General features: G+C 46.3%; 1 protein-coding gene across 1 annotated transcript in view; it reads right to left on the reverse strand.

Annotated features, from left to right (window-relative positions):
* Nucleotides 1-286: 286 nt before the first annotated feature.
* The window catches only part of LOC311141544 (adhesion G protein-coupled receptor A2-like), a gene marked incomplete at its 5' end in the record, with an annotated part of 45,264 nt that continues 25,099 nt past the window's right edge, over nt 287-20,451 (reverse strand). The window contains 17 exons of the mRNA XM_084176904.1: nt 287-2,305; nt 2,470-2,559; nt 3,575-3,723; nt 3,804-3,927; nt 4,151-4,278; nt 4,438-4,649; nt 4,782-4,971; nt 5,312-5,512; nt 5,599-5,760; nt 5,939-6,088; nt 6,286-6,484; nt 6,590-6,754; nt 6,981-7,194; nt 7,917-8,080; nt 8,391-8,462; nt 10,206-10,277; nt 11,287-11,358. Coding sequence (XP_084033030.1) covers nt 886-2,305; nt 2,470-2,559; nt 3,575-3,723; nt 3,804-3,927; nt 4,151-4,278; nt 4,438-4,649; nt 4,782-4,971; nt 5,312-5,512; nt 5,599-5,760; nt 5,939-6,088; nt 6,286-6,484; nt 6,590-6,754; nt 6,981-7,194; nt 7,917-8,080; nt 8,391-8,462; nt 10,206-10,277; nt 11,287-11,358 — 3,784 coding nt within the window. The 3' untranslated portion in view covers nt 287-885. The remainder of the gene's footprint in view (nt 2,306-2,469; nt 2,560-3,574; nt 3,724-3,803; nt 3,928-4,150; nt 4,279-4,437; nt 4,650-4,781; nt 4,972-5,311; nt 5,513-5,598; nt 5,761-5,938; nt 6,089-6,285; nt 6,485-6,589; nt 6,755-6,980; nt 7,195-7,916; nt 8,081-8,390; nt 8,463-10,205; nt 10,278-11,286; nt 11,359-20,451) is intronic.

Here is a 20,451-nt window from a genome sequence, read left to right on the forward strand (position 1 = left end):
TGATGCGGATGAATGGAAATGTATGTTTTTAAATAAAATTCTTATAACGTTCTCTGAACGTTACTAAAGTTTTCTTGTGTTTTTTATGGAAAGTTTACTTAATGTTCTCGGAACAATTTGAGAACATTAATTTAAATAGAACCTTGAGAAAGCCTGTAGAAAACGTTATTCTAAAGTAATGACATTCCCAAAGAAGAACGTCGTTTCTTAACGTTCTTGGAACAATTTGAGAACATTACTTTAAATAAAACCATGACACTATTTCAATTTTTTTTTTTTTACTCTGCATTGTTGGAAAAGGACCCATAAGTAAGCATTTCACTGTCAGTCTACACCTGTTGTTTACGAAGCATGTGACAAACACATTTCGATTTGATTAGATTTGATTTGAAACCTGTAGGAAACGTTATGCTGAAGTCCTGAAATTCCCACAGAAGAACGTTGTTTCTTAACATTCTCTGAACTATTTGAGAACATTCCAAATGTCAAACCAGTTGGAGACGTTCCTAGAACATTACCAACATTTTAATTAAATGTAACCATGTTTGAACGTTCTCTTAAAGTAATGAAATACCAAGAAAATTATGTGTTTTTTTGTCAAGCTCCTTAAATGTGCTGAGAATGTTCCAAAGACAAGCAACTATCCTGCACCATTCCCAGAAAGTTGTGGGAAGGTTGTATGCAAAATAACCATAGGACAACCACGCTCTCACCAAGCTCTATAAGAAACGTATGGTTCTCAGAACGTTTTGTGCTAGCTGGGGAGTTACACACATGGATCTCAGATCAGGATTAGTCTCTATAGGCGTAGGACACTACAACAACAGCAGTCATATCAAATATTGTCAGGGTCCAATGTGGACATTTGCTGGGAGAGTGTGAGGGTCACACTGTAGTTTCACTTTTCCACATACTTTTCATGCCCACAGAGCTCTGGGAATGGTCTGTGCCGCTTGTGTCCAATTCCAGCTCTATCACAGAGCTCTTGATGGTGCCGTTAGGGGCAGCCCCTGGCACAGCGGTAGTGATACTGTTCAGAGGGTAGGAGCAGCGCTTAGCTTCCCGCTCTGCAGCCGCTGCCAGTTTCAGATTGTCTCGGCTGGCGCTGTGCCTATTACCTTGCATAGCCACCCTGCTGGCCACAGAGGGGAGCAGAGGGAAGGGCTTACGGCTGCCACTGCTGCCCCCGTCGCTTCCCTCTGAGGGGCTGGTGGCCACTGTCCCCCCCACTCTCCTACCGTTACCGTTGGTTAGCGGGCTGGCCGGGCTCTCAGAGTGGCTGTGATGGAGACTGCCATTCTCACTAGTGGCCTGTTTGTGAGCTGGATGGGAAGCGTTGTGCTGCTCTATACCTGTAGGTCCCAGTGCTCCCATACTGCCCCCTCCCCCACCAGCCCTCATGGCTTTGAGACGGTAGTGACCTCTGCCTTCACCTCGGTGGTGATATTGGCTGCTCCCTTGTTTAGTTCTGCCACTGACCTTCTTCCTCTGAGGCTGGACAGGGGCTACAGAGCCTATGGTGGGCAGCAGGTTGTTAGCTTGCTTGTTGTTATTGTCCGTACTGGTGCTGGTGTTGATGCCTGCTGGGGCACGAGTGGCATTGTTGGTATTTTCTTGTGCCACCTGCAGCAGGTTGGTAAGTTTGCAGGGCCCAGGGCCCACACTGCTGATCCCACTGGGGGTGGAGGAGGACCTGGCTGATGAAGAGTTGTGGGGATCCCCTTGAGCATGGCAGCCAATGAAGATCTGGGATCCCTGTTCAGAGGTGGTCTGCACCCCACTCACAGTGGTGCAGGTGTGCGTGTAGGCTGGCATGGGCTGGGAGCGGTGATACCCTGGACAGCAGCTTAGCCAGGAGGCCTGCACATCAAGGCGTCGGAAGCAGTGGTGCACCACCAGGAACACCCCCAACACGGTGGCAGCTACTCCATAGAGACAGCTGAACAATAGGCTGCTGCGCCCTGTCAGCCACATGGCCATGGCTCCACAGCTCCACAGGGCCAGGAACAGGAAGTGGGTGGCTACCAGCATCAGGAACTGCACCTTCAGGGTGTACTGGTCCTCTGGGGTCAACGCAGCATGTATGGTCCCCACCACAGAGTCTGTGGACAGGAGACTGGTGCTGCCACCCAGGGCTGGCTGGCTCTCAGGCACAGGGGAGGACAGGGTGGATCTTGGGCACTCTTTGGACACCCGGTGCCTCAGGCGAAACACAGTGCACAGGAAATAGATCCAGGTCACCAATACCGCCAAGCCTGCGGGGACAAAGAAGGCCCCCAAACTGGGCCGCCACACCAACCAGCAGCTGGAAAATGCAATAAAAAAGTCAGTAAGGTCATAGCAAAACAAGGACACCTCTATGTATTCAAAATCTCATGAAAATGTCAAATGTTGCTCTTGAATAAGCAATAAACCAAAAGATAGTGTGTGAAGGGCCAATGGGTCAATAGTAAAATGAGAAGCACTCACTAAGGGTTGTTGTCCCCATAGTTGTTCATGTTGACAGCTGCAGTGATGCCACATATGATGAGAGGTACACCACCAGCTATTAGATAGAACCTGTATTCAAGAAAGATACAAATTAGAGGGATCAAAGAAATGTTGATGAAAAAGGAAGTAACAGTGAATGACAGTGAACTTATTTAGGAGTGAAGTATAATGTGAGATACAAGTCTATAATATTGGAAACAACAACCAAAACCCAAGGACTGTATGACAAATAGTTTCTGTTTATTCTGTATGAGATTTACATAGCTCAGTTGGTAGAGCATGGCGTTTGCAATGCCAGGGTTGTATGCACTTACTAACTGTAAGTCGCTCTGGATAAGAGCATCTGCTAAATGACTAACATGTGAATTTAGGGGCTTTGCTCCTTTGTTGTTTTCTCCCAGCAAACATACATTTCACACAGCTGTAGTGATCCCTAGGCTGGCTGTCTGTGATCTCCTAAGCTGAACTGAGCTATTAGTTGGGCAGCCTCTCTGAGCTAGCTGATAGTGTAACAATGGGCAATAGGCTGCAGGTGGGTTGTGATTCATCACAGGGCCAGGTGTCATTGGAGGGCTGACCACATGCGGCGGTGGTCGACAGAGGGGTTTGGGAAAGCCAGAGAGGTCAGCAGTACTGTGCATGATCACAGCCAGGGAGCACCAGGGCAGAACGGCACACGGGGGAGGAGGAGGGGAGTGGGGCAGTAATGAGGGGACAGTGCACCCCCTCCATCACCCTGGCCAGATTTACCATATTCTCATCAACCTCTGTTATCCCTCGCTCCTACATTCCTCCCCTCCCCCACTCTGGGCTCAGCTCTCTGCATCTGTCACTGCTGCTCTTTTGTGCCTTTAGCAGTAGTCTACTGTTTTTCCCTCCAAGGTTCTCAAACAGAAGAGCCTTGGTTCTAAACACAATGGTGGTCTTTGATATGACACAGTTTGGGTGTCCGTTCACATGAATACAGTCATTTAAAATAGCGCACCACAATGAGCTCCCAACTCAACCATTGACCTGTTTGACAATGACTCACAACATTCTCATCTAAAAGTCGACTCTGTCTCACCCTGATGACATCACTGACCTGAGCATAGGCCGCTGAGTAGGTGGAACAGGAGACTCTCCCTCTGGTTGCCGTGGCATCCTCCAGACAGCCTCTTTGTAGAGGACTCTGGCGCTGACACCGATCCACAGCAGAGTAGACAAGGAGGAGTAGTGTAGAGTGATGCCCACCTGACACAAATCACACTGGGTCAGCCATCACACACCACACGTAGAGATCATAAGCTGGGTCTGAGAGGAGAGGGACTTACTGCCTGGCACACCATTGGGTAGCTGGTCAGGGTGATGCCTCCTGCGTAGACAGCTGTGGTCATAGCGATGTGGAAGCAGGTATTGAGTAACGTGTGCCAGCTCTTTCTGGATATATTTATAGAACTACAGGAGGAGGAAAACAAAGATGAACATTAGCAGTGAAAAAAGACAGTGGGGTATGTCAGATAATAGCGCACGCACAAACACACACACACACACACACAAACACACACACACACACACACACACACACACACACACACACACACACACACACACACACACACACACACACACACACACACACACACACACACACACACACACACACACACACACACAGTACCTGTGGTGTAGCATGTGTGTGATGATGATGGTGAAGAGGCAGAGAAGGAGGATTGCAGTACAGGTATAGACCACAGGGTGGAGCACCCTCACTGACATGGGTGGGGAGTGGGGGAAGTCAGGGACCTCCTAGGAAAAACATTTAAATAGAAATGCAACAACCGCACTGTGGGGCTTGGTATAAAATCCTGAGATTGTGAGAAGAGAACATGGATATTCATCCAGTGCAGTCATCATTACATTACATCCACCATGTGTCTCAGAGTGAGTGATCCCAGGATGCCCTACCTGCAGCACAGCGTAGTTGCTGAGCACAGAGCAGCGCAGGGTGGAGGTGGCAGAGTCAGTGTGGGCCAGTTGGCAGCCCTCCTGGCTCCACCCCCCCTGCTTCTGCTGCAGTGCCTGTAAGCTCCAGTGGGCCGCCACCGGCTCGCTGCCCGAGGTTGAGTGGCGCAGGGACACCAGGATGGCCTCCGAGTGGTTCCACAGACTACACCCGTCTGCCAAACAAAGGAGGAGATAACCATCACCAGCTCATACATGTACATTTTTTTATTATTAAAAAAACAGTTTTGACCAGTCTGTAAATTAATTGAATTGTGTAATAATAGTATAATAGCCAGTTCCCTCACCCAGGCCTACGTAGACCACTGGGCTGTTGACACTGCGTCTGTGGGCGTGCTCTCCAGGACTGCTGGAGTTCCCAGAGAAAGGGAAGAACCTCCCTGTACGGAACGCCACAAACTGGAGCTTACAGTCTGACGGGGCGTCCGGGGGGAACAGAGAGGCAGGGAGAACCACAGAGGCCAGGGCTACAGCATTCTAGAGGGAGGGAGGGAGGGAGGGAACCTTTACTTTTCTACTTTCAAATATATTTGGCCATATTATCTCAATGGAATATGAAACAGAAAGTTCAAACACTAAACGACCAAATCTAAAACGTTAGGATTTTCTCCCTCTTTCATGTCAACTGTTGTAAATGACTATGCTACATGCGGATCCATGCCATCTCCAGTATGTCAAGCCCTAATGTGTGTTCCATCTAGTGAGAACCGTATGCACTGTCTGCCATTGTACCACAGACACACAACCACAGTCCTGTTAGTGAGTGAGGATAGGTTCAGGTCTGGGTGAGGGAGAGGGAGACAGAGACAATGCTCACCTTCATGGGGAAGTTGTTTAGGGAGGTGTTGTGGGTGCCAGTGGTGCAGCGGAAGCGGAGCTGCTGTTCGTGGGCAGGCTCTGCCCCCTCCATGCCCAGGTTGTCTAACAAGGTCTCCCGGCGTTGGTAGGCTGTGCAGCTCATGCCAGTGAAGTGGGCCGGACGGATAAGGTGGGCCTCCATCACAATGTTCCTGGAGATCTTTGTGGGGAAAAAACAACTTTGATTACAATTCAACCTTTAAAAATAATTATACTACATAAAAACATGTTAAAATTTGACAGTACCATGGAAAGGTCCTGGGCATGGCTGTGTAGCTGGGGCCAGGCCAGGGTCTCCAGAGAGTGGACTATGGAGCTGCAGGCTCTCTTTTCTCTCTGGGCATGGGCCAGGATCTGATCATCCACCTGCATCAGGTTACTGCCCATCTCCACCAGCACCTCTGACAGCTGACACATACATACACATGTAAAGACATGAGGACAGAGTCAGACACATACAAAAACAGGCATTCACATAAACACAGGGGGCAGAAAGAAACAAGGGAATCATGAATATTCAAGTCAAAAGACACAACATAAAACCACAAAGACCTGCATTGAGGGTATAAAGATCTCATCGCCCTACCTCTCGCAGTGGTCGGACATATTCCATGAATTTCTCCATCATCTGGGCCACGTACATCACGTCCATGGTGTCAGTGAAACCGGATGCCTCCAGAGTGTAGGTGCGCACCTGATGTGCCAGAGTGACTGCATTAGAGGCATTGATGGGCATCTGGAAAAAGAGGGAGAGAGAGTATGATTATTTAAGTATGAAGCAAATAACTCATATGTTTTGTTACTTTTACACATTTACCTTTCAGGCTATTTACATATTACTACCATAAGACATGCATCATACTTAGATTTTATATGTACTGGACAACATTTATTTGGGACATCCCAAGCACAGTCCCTGGCACTGGAACTGACCAGGATGAAGGTGTGTAGGACCCGTGTGATGTCGTTAGTGTAGAGACAGTTGTCGTAGTCTCCCTCCTCCCAGCTCCCTGAGCGGTCACAGTAGCGTGATGCCTGCTTCTGCACCACACCACCCCCCATGGACAGGGAGGGGTAGCGCAGCTGCAGACAGTACTGGTAGGAGGTTATACCTGCCAGGGTCCTCGGCCACCTAGGAACCACACCCAGAAATAATGATGAAGCATGTTTAATCAGAAAGTCTGTTATTATTGTGGATTTTGTTTCTGGAGAGGGGAATTATTGTTTTCTTCCTTACTTGAACTCTCCCCGGTTGTTAGTAACTCTCTCCTCCGGACAGAAGGAGGCACTGTTCTCCAGCACCACTATCTCCACACTGCGGGAGGTGTTGCCCCGTCCAGTGACCACCACACACTCCCACTCTCCACTGGCCTCCACATGCACGTTGGACAAGATGAGCTCACTGCACCGAGGAGACAGTACATCAGTCACTGCCATCACCACATACAGCACAGCACACTACACCGCATGTCCTGTCAGCAGAAACTAAACAAACAGTGCCATATTTCACTTAAACCTTTATAATAAATAAGTGAAAATAAGACAACTGAGAAGTGCAATAAAAAGGAAAAATGAGAGTGCTGGGAGCGACAGGTGTACCAGCAGACCCCTCAGTACTGTAACGTTACCTGGTGATGAAGGTGCAGTCATGCACCACGCTGGCCTCCAGACTGACGCCCTGTTCAGGGTCAGAGGTCACCAGCTGGCCGTTGTGGCGCCAGTGCATCGCAGTGATTTTGTCCACCAGGGCGGCAGTGCAGTGGAAGGGCATTCGGTCCCCCTTGAAGACCGCCTGGCGCTGGGAGGGCAGGAGAGACAGGGTGTGCAGCTCCAGAGGCCCGTCTGAGTGAGGAGAATAACACAGCACAGTCAGGGGAAGGGAAGGAAGATGAGACCATAACAAATCACTCTGGTTATTTCTGCTGCTCTCTCATTACTCAACCTCAGCTTAATGTTTATGAGGAAGCCATTATGAGTCTGCTTTTTTAGGAATATTGGATGCAGACAGCCCCAATTCATAAAGGCAGACCGCAGAGGAGTTGTCAACACAGGCACAACACAGCTAGCTCATGCACTTGTAAATACAACCCACTGAGTGGAAAAGGTAATACAACCCACTTAGTGGAAAAGGAAATACAACCCACTGAGTGGAAGAGGAAATACAACCCACTGAGTGGAAGAGGAAATACAACCCACTTAGTGGAAGAGGAAATACAACCCACTAAGTGGAAGAGGAAATACAACCCACTGAGTAGAAGAGGAAATACAACCCACTGAGTGGAAGAGGAAAGGGAACTAGATTTTCCTGCAGGAATACTATAGACAGCAGGCCATTGGAGATAGCAAAACATTGGTCTTTTGCTTTTCTATTGAACCACTTTTTTTTTTACATGGTCACTCACATACTGTACTCCTACCTAACAGATTTGGGACATCTACAAACAATATCATCATGAGAAAACAATGACTCTGTCATTCACATACTCAAGTTTTCATACTATTTGAGGGGTGATAGTGGTGAACCACCTCATTCATAAGCATTACATTTCCTGTCAGACACTCACCACAGCTCAGCTGACTTTCCCTCAGTCCACGCAAGGGCTTTCCATGGAGGCTCTTGGGATAGGCACAGACGGTCTCATTCCCAAGCCGGGCTGTACTGTTGCGAAAGTAACCTGGTACCCAGCGCAGCCCACAGTCACATGACAGGAAGTCAGAGTTGAAGTTCCTGGTGAGAAAAAGCAGGGAGTTTTACAACACCATTCATCATGGGAGATTACACTGAGGAGCGGGTGCACTTTCCCTCTAACGGCACATGTTGCCCAACAGTTAATATCTATTCTCTGGTGGTACATTATATGATCAACATGTCAGATGTGACAAAAGGCTGTCCATGGCTTGAACTAAGCCTATAGAGAGAATAATGTGCTCAGATTGCCTAGATTTATTTCATACCGCTTACTAAGTTTATACAAACATCTGTCTGGAGCAAACAGGGATAAAGGTGATGACCGTTACGAGCAGAGAACAGTACTCACACAAGCTTAAGAGAGGGGAGCACCTGGAAGACCCCCGAGTCCAAGGTAGATAAGATGTTTCCAGAGAGGTTCCTAACAGCAGAAAACAGACAGATGCTCAATCACAATCACTGTACTAGGTACCCATAATACTACACTAGGATGTGTTCAATGTGACGCGCTTAATATACAGTTGAAGTCGGAAGTTTACATACACCTTAGCCAAATACATTTAAACTCAGTTTTTCACAATTCCTGACATTTAATCCTAGTAAAAATTCCCTGTCTTAGGTCAGTTAGGATCACCACTTTATTTTAAGAATGTGAAATGTCAGAATAATAGTAGAGAGACTAATTTATTTCAGCTTTTATTTCTTTCATCACATTCCCAGTGGATCAGAAGTTTACATACACTCAATTAGTATTTGGTAGCATTGCCTTTAAATTGTTTAACTTGGGTCAAACGTTTCGGGTAGCCTTCCACAAGCTTCCCACAATAAATTGGGTGAATTTTGGCCCATTCCTCCTGACAGAGCTGGTGTAACTGAGTCAGGTTTGTAGGCCTCCTTGCTCGCACACACTTTCCAGTTCTGCCCACAAATGTTCTATAGGTTTGAGGTCAGGAATTTGTGATGGCCACTCCAATACCTTGACTTTGTTGTCCTTAAGCCATTTTGCCACAACTTTGGAAGTATGCTTGGGGTCATTGTCCATTTGGAAGACCCATTTGCGACCAAGCTTTAACTTCCTGACTGATGTCTTGAGATGTTGCTTCAATATATACACATCATTTTCCTTCCTCATGATGCCATCTATTTTGTGAAGTGCACCAGTCCCTCCTGCAGCAAAGCACCCCCACAGCATGATGCTGCCACCCCCGTTCTTCACGGTTGGGATGGTGATCTTCGGCTTGCAAGCCTTCCCCTTTTTCCTCCAAACATAACGATGGTCATTATGGCCAAACAGTTATATTTTTGTTTCATCAGACCAGAGGACATTTCTCCAAAAAGTACGATCTTTGTCCCCATGTGCAGTTGCAAACCGTAGTCTGGCTTTTTTATGGCGGTTTTGGAGCAGTGGCTTCTCCCTTGCTGAGCTGCCTTTCAGGTTATGTCGATATAGGACTTGTTTTACTGTGGATATAGATACTTTTGTACCTGTTTCCTCCAGCCTCTTCACAAGGTCCTTTGCTGTTGTTCTGGGATTGATTTGCACTTTTCGCACCAAAGTACGTTCATCTCTAGGAGACAGAACGCATCTCCTTCCTGAGCGGTATGACGGCTGCGTGGTCCCATGGTGTATATACTTGCGTACTATTGTTTGTACAGATGAACGTGGTACCTTCAGGCGTTTGGAAATTGCCCCCAAGGATGAACCAGACTTGTGGAGGTCTACAATTTTGGCTGATTTCTTTTGATTTTCCCATGATGTCAAGCAAAGAGGTACTGAGTTTAAAGGTAGGCTTTGAAATACATCAACAGGTACACCTCCAATTGACTCAAATGATGTCAATTAGCCTATCAGAAGCTTCTAAAGCCATGACATCATTTTCTGGAATTTTCCAAGCTGTTTAAAGGCACAGTCAACTTAGTGTATGTAAACTTCTGACCCACTGGAATTGTGATACAGTGAATTATAAGTGAAATAATCTGTCTGTAAACAATTGTTGGAAAAATTACTTGTGTTATGCACAAAGTAGATGTCCTAACCGACTTGCCAAAACTATAGTTTGTTAACAAGAAATGTGTGGAGTGGTTGAAAAACGAGTTTAAATGACTCCAACCTAAGTGTATGTAAACTTCCGACTTCAACTGTACAGTCATTTAGCCTGCTTACAGTTTGGTGAGGTTGGTGAGTCCCTGGAACATGTTTGGAGTCAAGCAGCCGATGCGGTTGTTGGACAGGTCGCTAGGAGAGATAACAGGGAGAGTGAGGGCACAGCAGTGAATAATGGTAATTTCTTAAGCTTATAGGTTTATCAACATAGTTTAGAAAGTACAGACTGGGCTATCTTGACACTGCATGTTGTTTTTGTGATCTCATTGGGAAAGACTGGCTTCTCCAGGACATTGGCCAATAGACTTCTGCTTCTTATTGTTTACAATAACAAAGTATTATCCAAAGTGGCTTTCTTGGTCTGTAGACCTATCTTTCACAATGTCCATTCATACAGCTAGCCAGTGTGTAACACAGCAGGATTGAGAATTTGACTTTTGCAACACTCTAGTGACTTGTGAATGTTCCTTATCGACAGACCATGAAGCCTCCTGTAAAGCCTTATCACAAAAGCACTCTGTAGCCCCTGCATGCTGTGTCTGCATGGTATAAGGACAGTCTCAGAGAGGGCCTTGTTCCACTGTCCCCCTGACACAACCCAGCAGAGAGTGTGTGTTTATCTCTCCCTGTTTGTTTTGAAAAGCCCCAGACCTTGCAGGGAAAACACAAGCAGTACAGGGAGGGGAAAAGAGTCACGTGGCGCAGGGCAGAGGACCGGAGCCGACCGCGACGTGACCAGACCTCACGGTCCAAACACACAATGAGTGAGCAACAAGCGGTCGCAAACTGCTGCCCTGTCACATCCAATGATGTGTGAGGAGCCTCTGCGTGGTCCTGAGGTTTCCATGGCGGCAGAGCAGGGCACCAGACATGTCATTCCAGACCCCACAGAGATCAGCACAGACCAGCATATACACTGATCACAGCTATCCACAACACATAGCTGAGCCAGCCAGGCTTTTATGATGACACTAAAACTGAGATATGATATAGTATGACGTGTCATAAAAGGTTATGACTATGTGTGCTGCTTATGAAAACAATAGGACACATGCAGTGCTGTGCAGGGAAACTGTGGCAACTAAAACCTCTCTGTATGTATGCAATATGACTGTTTACAATGCAGCCGATAAGCACTTACAGCTTTCGAAGATCAGATAAACTTTGGAAGGCTCCAGGCATGATGGTGCTGATGAGGTTGCTCCTGAGGTCTCTGAGGAGAAAGATAAATATATATTTTACATAAGAGATTAGACTGCATGGCAATGAAACTGACATTTGATCAGCAATACAGTGGTTTGTTTAAAATGACTGGGAGTGGATACCTATGCCCCAAACATAGCCCCACCAGTGGGACACAGCAGGATATTTCTGCATTCTGATGGTTGGGAAATCTTACCCCAACAGCCACCTGGGCTTGGGTCTAGCAAGGATGCAAATACTTCACCAAAGAAAACATAGCTGGAATCGAATCGTTTGAAAATAACTCTTCCCACAATAAAGTTACTCTGGCTATTGCCAAACCATAAATATAAATTTATTTGACTGTCTTTGAAAATCTAATTTCATAATACCCACTAGATTTGACCCCACCCTCTTCCCGTGCCTTGCCCAGCCATGTCCATGTCTTAAACCACTCAGCCACATACCCTTCTCCGTCCGTAGTCAGACCTGCCGGAGAATTAACCTCTGATACTCAGGGAGGCTCTTTATTGGTCAGGTTGGAATAGCAATGTTGGAGAAGGTCATCAGACAAAGGGTTGCAGGCAGGACCAGGCTGACGTGTGGAGGGAATATGATCCTTGTTCCTACAGCATGAAAAATGGTTGCTCCCAAAGGAACAGTCACAGAGGAGGATTTCCTTACAGAAGCTCCCAGACATCAACCCTCCCCCCCCCCCCCCCCCCCCCCCCTTCCCAGTCTTTCTGTTCCACTATCCCACAATGCATTATCTCAGATCTATTTTCCTAACCACACCGCCTCACACCATTCAATAAAATGAGAGCCCCCTCAAACCTCAGACAACTCCTCTCCCACTCTTGTCCTCCATCCAAGAGATGAGCTATTTTGATCAAATCAGTGCAGATTAATTCTGAGAATGGGTTCCAGTAAATACAAGAGAGAGAGAGAGAGAGAGAGAGATAGATAGAGAGAGAGAGAGAGAGAGAGAGAGAGAGAGAGAGAATATGGCTAGAACAAAGTGAGATACAGGCAGGGGTTTTATTGGTCAGGATCTGTTTTGGTCATCACTCATATCAGAATGATCTAAGGCAGCACATAATGATGGACCTGGTCTTGTGTAGTGTTGTCCTGACTGTGACTGGATGGACCAGAGACAGATGTGTCTATCTGAAAGCAGTAAGACAGACAGCCTTAGACAGAGCAGACCAGATCTTTCAGCACAGTATGCCAGCCCACTGATGCAAAAACTTCACATGTGGAAGTTTCCCCTGACCAGAGCACTCACTGAACTACGCTAACTTGCCATATCTGTTTGGCATGTGCTTCAACGCTGACCTACAAACAGTAGTCAGCACGTGTGGAGAGAGAGAGAGAGAGAGAGAGAGAGAGAGAGAGAGAGAGAGAGAGAGAGGTAGAGAGAGGGCAAGAAATCCCTTGCATTGAGAAAACATCTGAGTGTATGAGAGTGCAAATTACAATGTGTTGGTCTGTCTGTGTGTGTGTGTGTGTGTGTGTGTGTGTGTGTGTGTGTGTGTGTGTGTGTGTGTGTGTGTGTGTGTGTGTGTGTGTGTGTGTGTGTGTGTGATAGAGAGAGAGAGAGTCAGAAGCCTAGCTGTTGACCAGGGCGGGGAGAACAATGATAATGTTTCCAGCCTGGCGTGTCCCGGGGCTCATTAGCACCGTGATGAAAGGCGGGGTACTGCCCACAACTTCCTCCCTTATGGTGACTACTGTGTCTCAGACACACACTTACTGTACCACACACACACATTGTGCCATACAGACATATTAGCTCTGTGCCACATACAATAGACACACTACTGTGCTAGAGACACACTCTGTACCACATAGACACACAGGCAGTCAAGTACTGTGTTCCTCTTAAAGGAAAACTCCACCCATTAGTCCATTGTTAATATATTCCCTAAATGTTTTGTATGTCAGCAATCAAGTTTAAGATATATAACTTTCAAAATACAGAAATACAGCCGGTATGACGCATTTTGCATCATATGATGTAAAACGCAGCATCATATGATGCAAAATGCATCATTACATATTTCTGTATTTTGAAAGTTATATATCTTGAAAACTTGATTGCTGACATGCAAAACATTTTTTGGACTATATCAACAATGGACTAATGAAACAAATACTAAAAGATACATTTTGGGTGGAGTTTTCCTTTAAGCCTTAGAAGGTGAATCTGATGCCCAATATGTCAACAGTCTTCTTGAGATAAAATCAAGTTCCACATGCACCCACATATCTGTACTCTCCACAATCTGCCCTTTCATACACATCTCCAGAAGGGGCAGAGCAATGTGTGCTTTAGGCCTATGAATATCAACAGTTGGGCACTCCGATATACTCTCTTATCACTGAGCTGGGGAATGTGGAGGAGAGCACCAGAGTCAACAGAGCCAGCAGCCCCATGCAGCCCCATGCAGGCCACACACCCAGGCAATGACTCCCCTCTGCCCTCTGAGGCAGCACTCTCCCAGGCTACGACTTCACAGCTCACTGGCCCTCACACTGATGACAGCAGCTGTCAACAGAGAAGAGGAGCAGCATACACAATGTCTGAAGGAATTTCAAATGCATATCCTCAATGTACTGTATTTCACCTTGAAACATACTGGCATGGAATTGCAGCCTTAAGTCTTCTATGAATCTGAAATGTGATGATGGGTATGTTCTTATCATTGGCGTCCCAACAACAAAAACAAGAAATGTTGTAGTAAATTCCCTCCCTTATATTGACTATTATCCACTCTCTCCCACTCTCACTTATCATCCCTTATAGTTTAGTTGCAGCACAAACATATATGAAATGAATATAAAATCTAACTTCTGAGGTGAAATTCACAAGCCTCACTTCTAAATGACTTATGGCAGTAGTAATACCCTGGCCAGACAGCAAAATAGGCTTCTGTGTTCCTGTGATAATAGGGCATGACGGCAAAGGACAGATTATTGATAATCTGACAATCTGCATCAAAATGTGTTTTTATTTACTGTTCAAAATAAATAACTGGTCCCCAAATGGATTTGTAACCAACATCCCTCTGAGCCCAGTGCTTTATCCCCTACACCACATGTGGCCCATATGATTGGGCCCTGACAGCATCCAACCCACTGCCAGTCTAAAAAGAGCCATTGTGTTCTTCAGCTGGGCCTGACACCAGGGTCTGCCATTAAAGACTATATTTTTTTCTCCAAGTCTTCTCCCGATCAATAGGGCACATCTATTGCTGCTCTGAAGAGTAATTCCTGTCTGGGACAGGACGGGGCACAAGCACCTGGGGCCCAGGCAGGAAAGGAGAGGAGGAAAGAGAAGCGACGTGCTCGCAGGGCAGCAAGAGGGTCATAATTAAGACGACTGCTGTATAGCGCTCCAGACTGTGGAGTGCTCCATTATCAGGCCCACAGTGGCAGGGGATGGAGTGCTCCAGTGACATTGTTCAGGCCATAGCCCTGGGGAATGCTGGGAGAATGACTGAAGCCAGGGAACGTCCACTTATTATCGCCAGACTGGAATCAAGAATTTCCTGTTTCAATCGATTAGGGATAGGGTTTTTTATAAGTAGAGAGAAAGGGCATTCCATTCCCCATTTTCTATACTGTACCTAGCTGCGATGCACAACACAGTTCACACAATCAACCTTCCACGGTATGAAACAAGCGTTTGTTTGGGTGTGCGGAGTGAGACAGAGAGAAAAAAGAGAAAGGGACTGAATGGTTAACTGGCACCAGAGGTCAGTGGAGACCATTTTTGTGCTGCGTGTCATTTCCTGTCTCGTTGGCGTCTCTAGAACAGAGGCCCTTGCTCGTTTATTTTTACAGTTTCTCTTTTTTTTTACTAGCTGCTTTTCCCCTGTAGGGAGGGGCAGGTGGGGAAGGGGGGTTGGTGGGTTCAACATTGAGCAGATTCGGCCCTGTGAAACGGCCCCCTAGACCCCCCCACTCCTCAACACACTTGCTCACAATGGGGGCTCTGTAACACAGGCCCCAAAACCTACTCCTGCCTTCCCCCCAAAACAGGAAACCAGGATCTGCCGAGGTCTTGTTTTTCTACTAATTTCCTGCTTTCCTGCCCCTTCCACAGATTATTTTCTTTATTTTTTTTTCTGGTTCCCCTCAGATTGGATCTCTAATCTACGTTAGCTCGTGTGCATCTGGAAACCAGTTGCTTTAGCCGTGTCGGTTGGTTCTCCAGTCCAGAGCTGCAGTTATTAACCACTGCATGCAGCCTATTCTTTCATAGCAATAATGACCAATAATGACCTAATAATAATGACAAATTATAAACAAACCGATCATTACCCTTGAAATTCAATCAAAAGATGCCACTTGCACACACACACAACCCTCAGTTGGAAATACCATTAAAAAACATCCAGGTGATTTAAAATCCTCCGGTAAATAGTGCTTCACCTGAAGGTACATATGGGCACATCTGATGTTGGGTGCAACTAAGAAGAAGCCTCTTCCAACACTGGGTAATTTCAACCATGCCATGCCACAGAGCTCTAGAGTGAACTGTCTTGAAGGAATACGGCCACTGCTCTGGCCAAGTCTGACAGTAGTTTAAACTGTGGTACCAAATGCACGCTAGCTGGGGAAAGGATGAAAGGACTGAAATAGCCATGTAATACTTTTATTTGAAGTGTAACATTTCCTAGGTTTCCACAGTCTGCTGCTAGGGGTACTGGAGATCATTCTGCCAAGGAAAACTCTGGAACCATGGACTTACTGACTCCAACTCTGAGTTCTGGAAGGAACAGGGCTAGATGACAAAAGGGAGGTGATACCCACTTTGACTGTTCTCTTGATTGCAATTAGTATGCATGAGGTCCTGGTAGCAACACTGTTATACACAACTTCAACCAGGAAAGACTCAGGAATTGACCACAATTCACTTTACGTCACCAGTGTAGAGACCATTCATTTTTAATGCAAGGGTGTTTTATTTTCCTGTTTGTTCATGAACAACAGTCCCTCTGTGTAGGACTATCATAACAGTATGGAGATATTAGTCCTAAAAACCAGCCAGCTCATATTCTATAGTTTTCAGCAGAAAACCCCAAAAAGCAGAAGGGTCCCCCAAAACATTAATGTTATGAAAATGTAGTAAATCCATAAAATTATTTAAAAAGCAGACAGAAACAAAGCCAGCAATAGGCCACCTCCTCCATCGCTCTGCCAATGAGCTTGCAGACAGTAGTTTGGAAATACTTCATTCAGGGTTGGGAGTGGGCCAACTCTACCATAGGGAACGAACTGGCAAACAATGCTGTTCATAGAAAATATCAATGAAAAGGAGCGCAATCATGGGCGATGTGTGAATATGCATCCAGTGGGCGGACTGCAGCGAATAGAGGAGTAGTGAGAGAAAGGGGGGGATGGAACCGTCCGGTAGATGCAACGAGGAAAGCAGAAAAGGATTGAGAATGGAAGTGGGGGAAGGGAACAGAGAGAAACCTCAAGAACTTGTGAAGGAAGTTGAAATCATATCAAGTTTGCTGCATGTGCATTCAAGAACCACTGGTATATGAAGAATTATGTTAATTAATGAGCTTATGAGAGGGCATGCTCACCGTTTCAATAAACGCCTAGAGCCACGATTGAGTTAAGCTTGCAATACAAACACTCCCCGTTCCTTCAGTTTATCTCCCAGACACATCTGGAGTCTATCAACTCCAACAGCCCAATGCCCCCCCCCCCCCCCCCCCCCCCCCCCCACCCCACCCCTTCTGTTTCCACTCTCTAGCATGCTTAACCCCTTCCTCACTCGACCCCTCATGTCACACACACTCATTAAGTGACCGTTGCCTCACAGGGGCCATTCAAAACCGTATGCAGGAGAAAGTACAACACAAACACTCATTTGTTTGGATAGTGAGAAATGAGAGTCCCGTGTCCAGCCGTCTCTAGCTGCTCCAGCCAGGAGTTCAGGTTGTTTTTCGGAGGACAGATTAAATCAGAGTGTTCCTGCAGCCTGGATTTGGACTCCATTCTGCTATGCCCAGAGGGGTCTAGACAGAAGGGCTCCTAGCCATGGCCATGGCAAAGCATAGCCCACCTCTGCACTGCTCCCACTCATCAAGGTAATTTGCTTAGCCTCTGTGGAAATAATGTTAATCTCCCCACTAAAGAAAACAACTTTATATACTGAACAAAAATATAAAGCAACATACAACAATTTCTAAGATTTTCCTGAGTTACAGTTCATATAAGGAAGTCAGTCAATTGAAAAAAATTAATTAGGCCCTAATCTATGGATTTCACATGACTGGGAATACAGATATGCATCTGTTGGTCACAGATACCTTAAAAAAAAGGTAGGGGCGTGGATCAGAAAAACCTGTCAGAATCTGGTGTGTCCACCATTTGCCTCATGCAGCACGACACATTTCCTTTGCATAGAGTTAATCAGGCTGTTGATTGTGACCTGTGGAATGTCGTCCCACTCCTCTTCAATGGCTGTGTGAAGTTGCTGGATATTGGTGGGAATTGGAACATGCTGTCGTACACGTTGATCCAGAGCATCCCAAACACGGTCAATTGGTGACATGTCTGGTGAGTATGTAGGCCATGGAAGAACTGGGACATTTTCAGCTTCCAGTAATTGTGTACAGATCCTTGTAACATGGGGCTGTGCATTATCATGCTGAAGCATGAGGTGATGGCGGTGGATGAATGGCACAACAATGGGCCTCAGGATCTCGTCACGGTATCTCTGTGCATTCAAATTGCCATCGATAAAATGCAATTGTGTCCGTTGTCCGTAGCTTATGCCTGCCCATACCATAACCCCACCGCCACCATGGGGCACTCTGTTCACAACGTTGACATTAGCAAACCACTCACCCACACGTGGTCTGCGGTTGTGAGGCCGGTTGGAATTACTGCCAAAACTCTCTAAAATGATGTTGGAGGCGGCTTATGGTAGAGAAATGAACATTAAATTCTCTGGCAACAGCTCTGGTGGACATTCCTGCAGTCAGCATGCCAATTGCACGCTCCCAAAAAACTTGAGACATTAGTGGCATTGTGTTGTGTGACAAATCTGCACATTTTAGAGTGGCTTTCTATTGTCCCCAGCACAAGGTGCACCTGTGTAATGATCATGATGTTTAATAAGCTTCTTGATATGCCACACCTGTCAGGTGGATGGATTATCTTGGCAAAGGAGAAATGCTCACTAACAGGGATGTAAACAAATTTGTGCACAAAATTTGAGAGAAATCAGTTTTTTGTGCATATGGAACATTTCTGGGATCTTTTATTTCGGCTCATGAAACATGGGACCAACACTTAACATGTTGCGTTTATATTTTTGTTCAGTATATAAGGGAAACTGCTGGTGAACTCACTCTCTTTCACCAACAGCCTTCATACCATCTTTAGCAATCTCATCTCCTCCCCTGCATTGGATGGTAAAGTTGTTTAAGTTGGCCTAGTTCCTAACCCTAACTTCTCAGAATGGCAGAGACGATTTCAAGGTCTGTTTCAACAGGGCTCAAGCACAGCTTGAGAGGCTCCTGCCTCTACTTTATATAACTGATGTTATCGGGGTAAATATGAATGAATAGGACACCGTATTTCAGAGACACAGTAGACTTATTTCAATGATATCAAGGACTTTAACCCTCTGCTAAACACTCCCTCTCCACATCTGCAAATTCCCATGCCTTTCTTGACTTATGATGACCAGGAGTTTCAATGCAAACGTCCCCTCATTCTTAGCTTTCTATATAAATCACAAACAAGTGTGTATTTCCTGTTCTTAGCTGAAGTGGCTTCAACTAGGCAGGAAGTGAGGGGGAAAAGAGGTAAAACAGGCTATTGCAAACCAAAAAATATCTTACACACAAACCATGGTTAGAATAGCTATAAATGGCTATGAAGGAAATGTATAGGTCAGGAAGAATCACATCCAACAGTGAGTTTTTTTTAAGTCTGTGAACTGGCCCCATCCTGCTTGGCAGACCCAATCCCATGCAGCTAACTTAGCTCTTCCTTTCCTGTCCACCACAGTGCTCCTGCTCCTTCACCTATCCACTCTACCTCACCACTCTACCTCTCCCCTCTGTTCTCACTCTCCCATCTGTGCTCCCTCTCTCCCTGCAGAGTGAGCAGGCTGGTAATGAGGGCCCCTTATGCCCTGGCTGTCCTGTGTCCCATGGTGCAGTGGGGCCCCGTTGGACAGGAGCCAGACCCCCACTCTGCTCATTATTCTCATTACCTGGCCTCAAATCAGTGCAGGACAGGCCGCTGGGATCTGTCCACAACTCATAAAGGTCCCTGCTCGTTAGTGGGCCAGCCTCGTTAGGGCCTATCAGAGAGGGTGTGCTGCGAGGAGGTGGAGGTACCAGGAAAGGTGTGTATGTGAGAATGTGTGTGTGAGGGGGTGTGAGGGTGTGTGTATGTGTGTACACTAGAACGCTGAGTGTCGTACACTGGAACGCTGAAGTATGCAGTACATACAACTGTAGATATTGGGATACAAGCCTTTCAAAAAGAACTACAGTACAACACACAGATGTCCTGTAAGAGGGCAAAACAAACTAAGCTAAATAGCTCTCTGCACTTGGGTGGCATGGCAGTTTACGAAGGCAACAGTGGCTTTGAGGAGGTTTAGTCCAATGAAAGGGCTAACTGTGTGGAGGAATCCACAGTGTGGCCTGCTCTGCTCTGGTCTGGTTGGAGGAGGGGTTCCTGTTCTGTTGCTGTGCTTTCATACTTATAACAGCAAAGCTCTGATTATACTCAGCTCTGCCTCTGCTTGGACTACTGTTTCAAACATGGCTAAGTAGGCTGAGAGGGACAGTATTTCTGTTTAGACATCTACTTCTTACAATTATGCATGGAGGAGTTTGGGATGCCCATAATAGGATACACACACAGACAGACACTGAAGTTGAAACTGAGATCCACTGAAAGTGTGGGTGCAGTTGACTGTCTGGTTGCCCTCCTGACTTTGGGGAAGGGCTGCTGTGGTCTTATTCCCTGGTGTGTGTTCACCCGGCCCTCGTGGGCTCCTAGATAGCACATTATGTTCTGAGAACCATACGTTTCTTAGAGCTTGGAGAGAGCGTGGTTGTCCTATGGTTATTTT

Source organism: Coregonus lavaretus (genome assembly GCF_964263955.1).
Source record: "Coregonus lavaretus genome assembly, chromosome: 14".
In the NCBI taxonomy this organism is placed as follows: Eukaryota; Metazoa; Chordata; class Actinopteri; order Salmoniformes; family Salmonidae; genus Coregonus; species Coregonus lavaretus.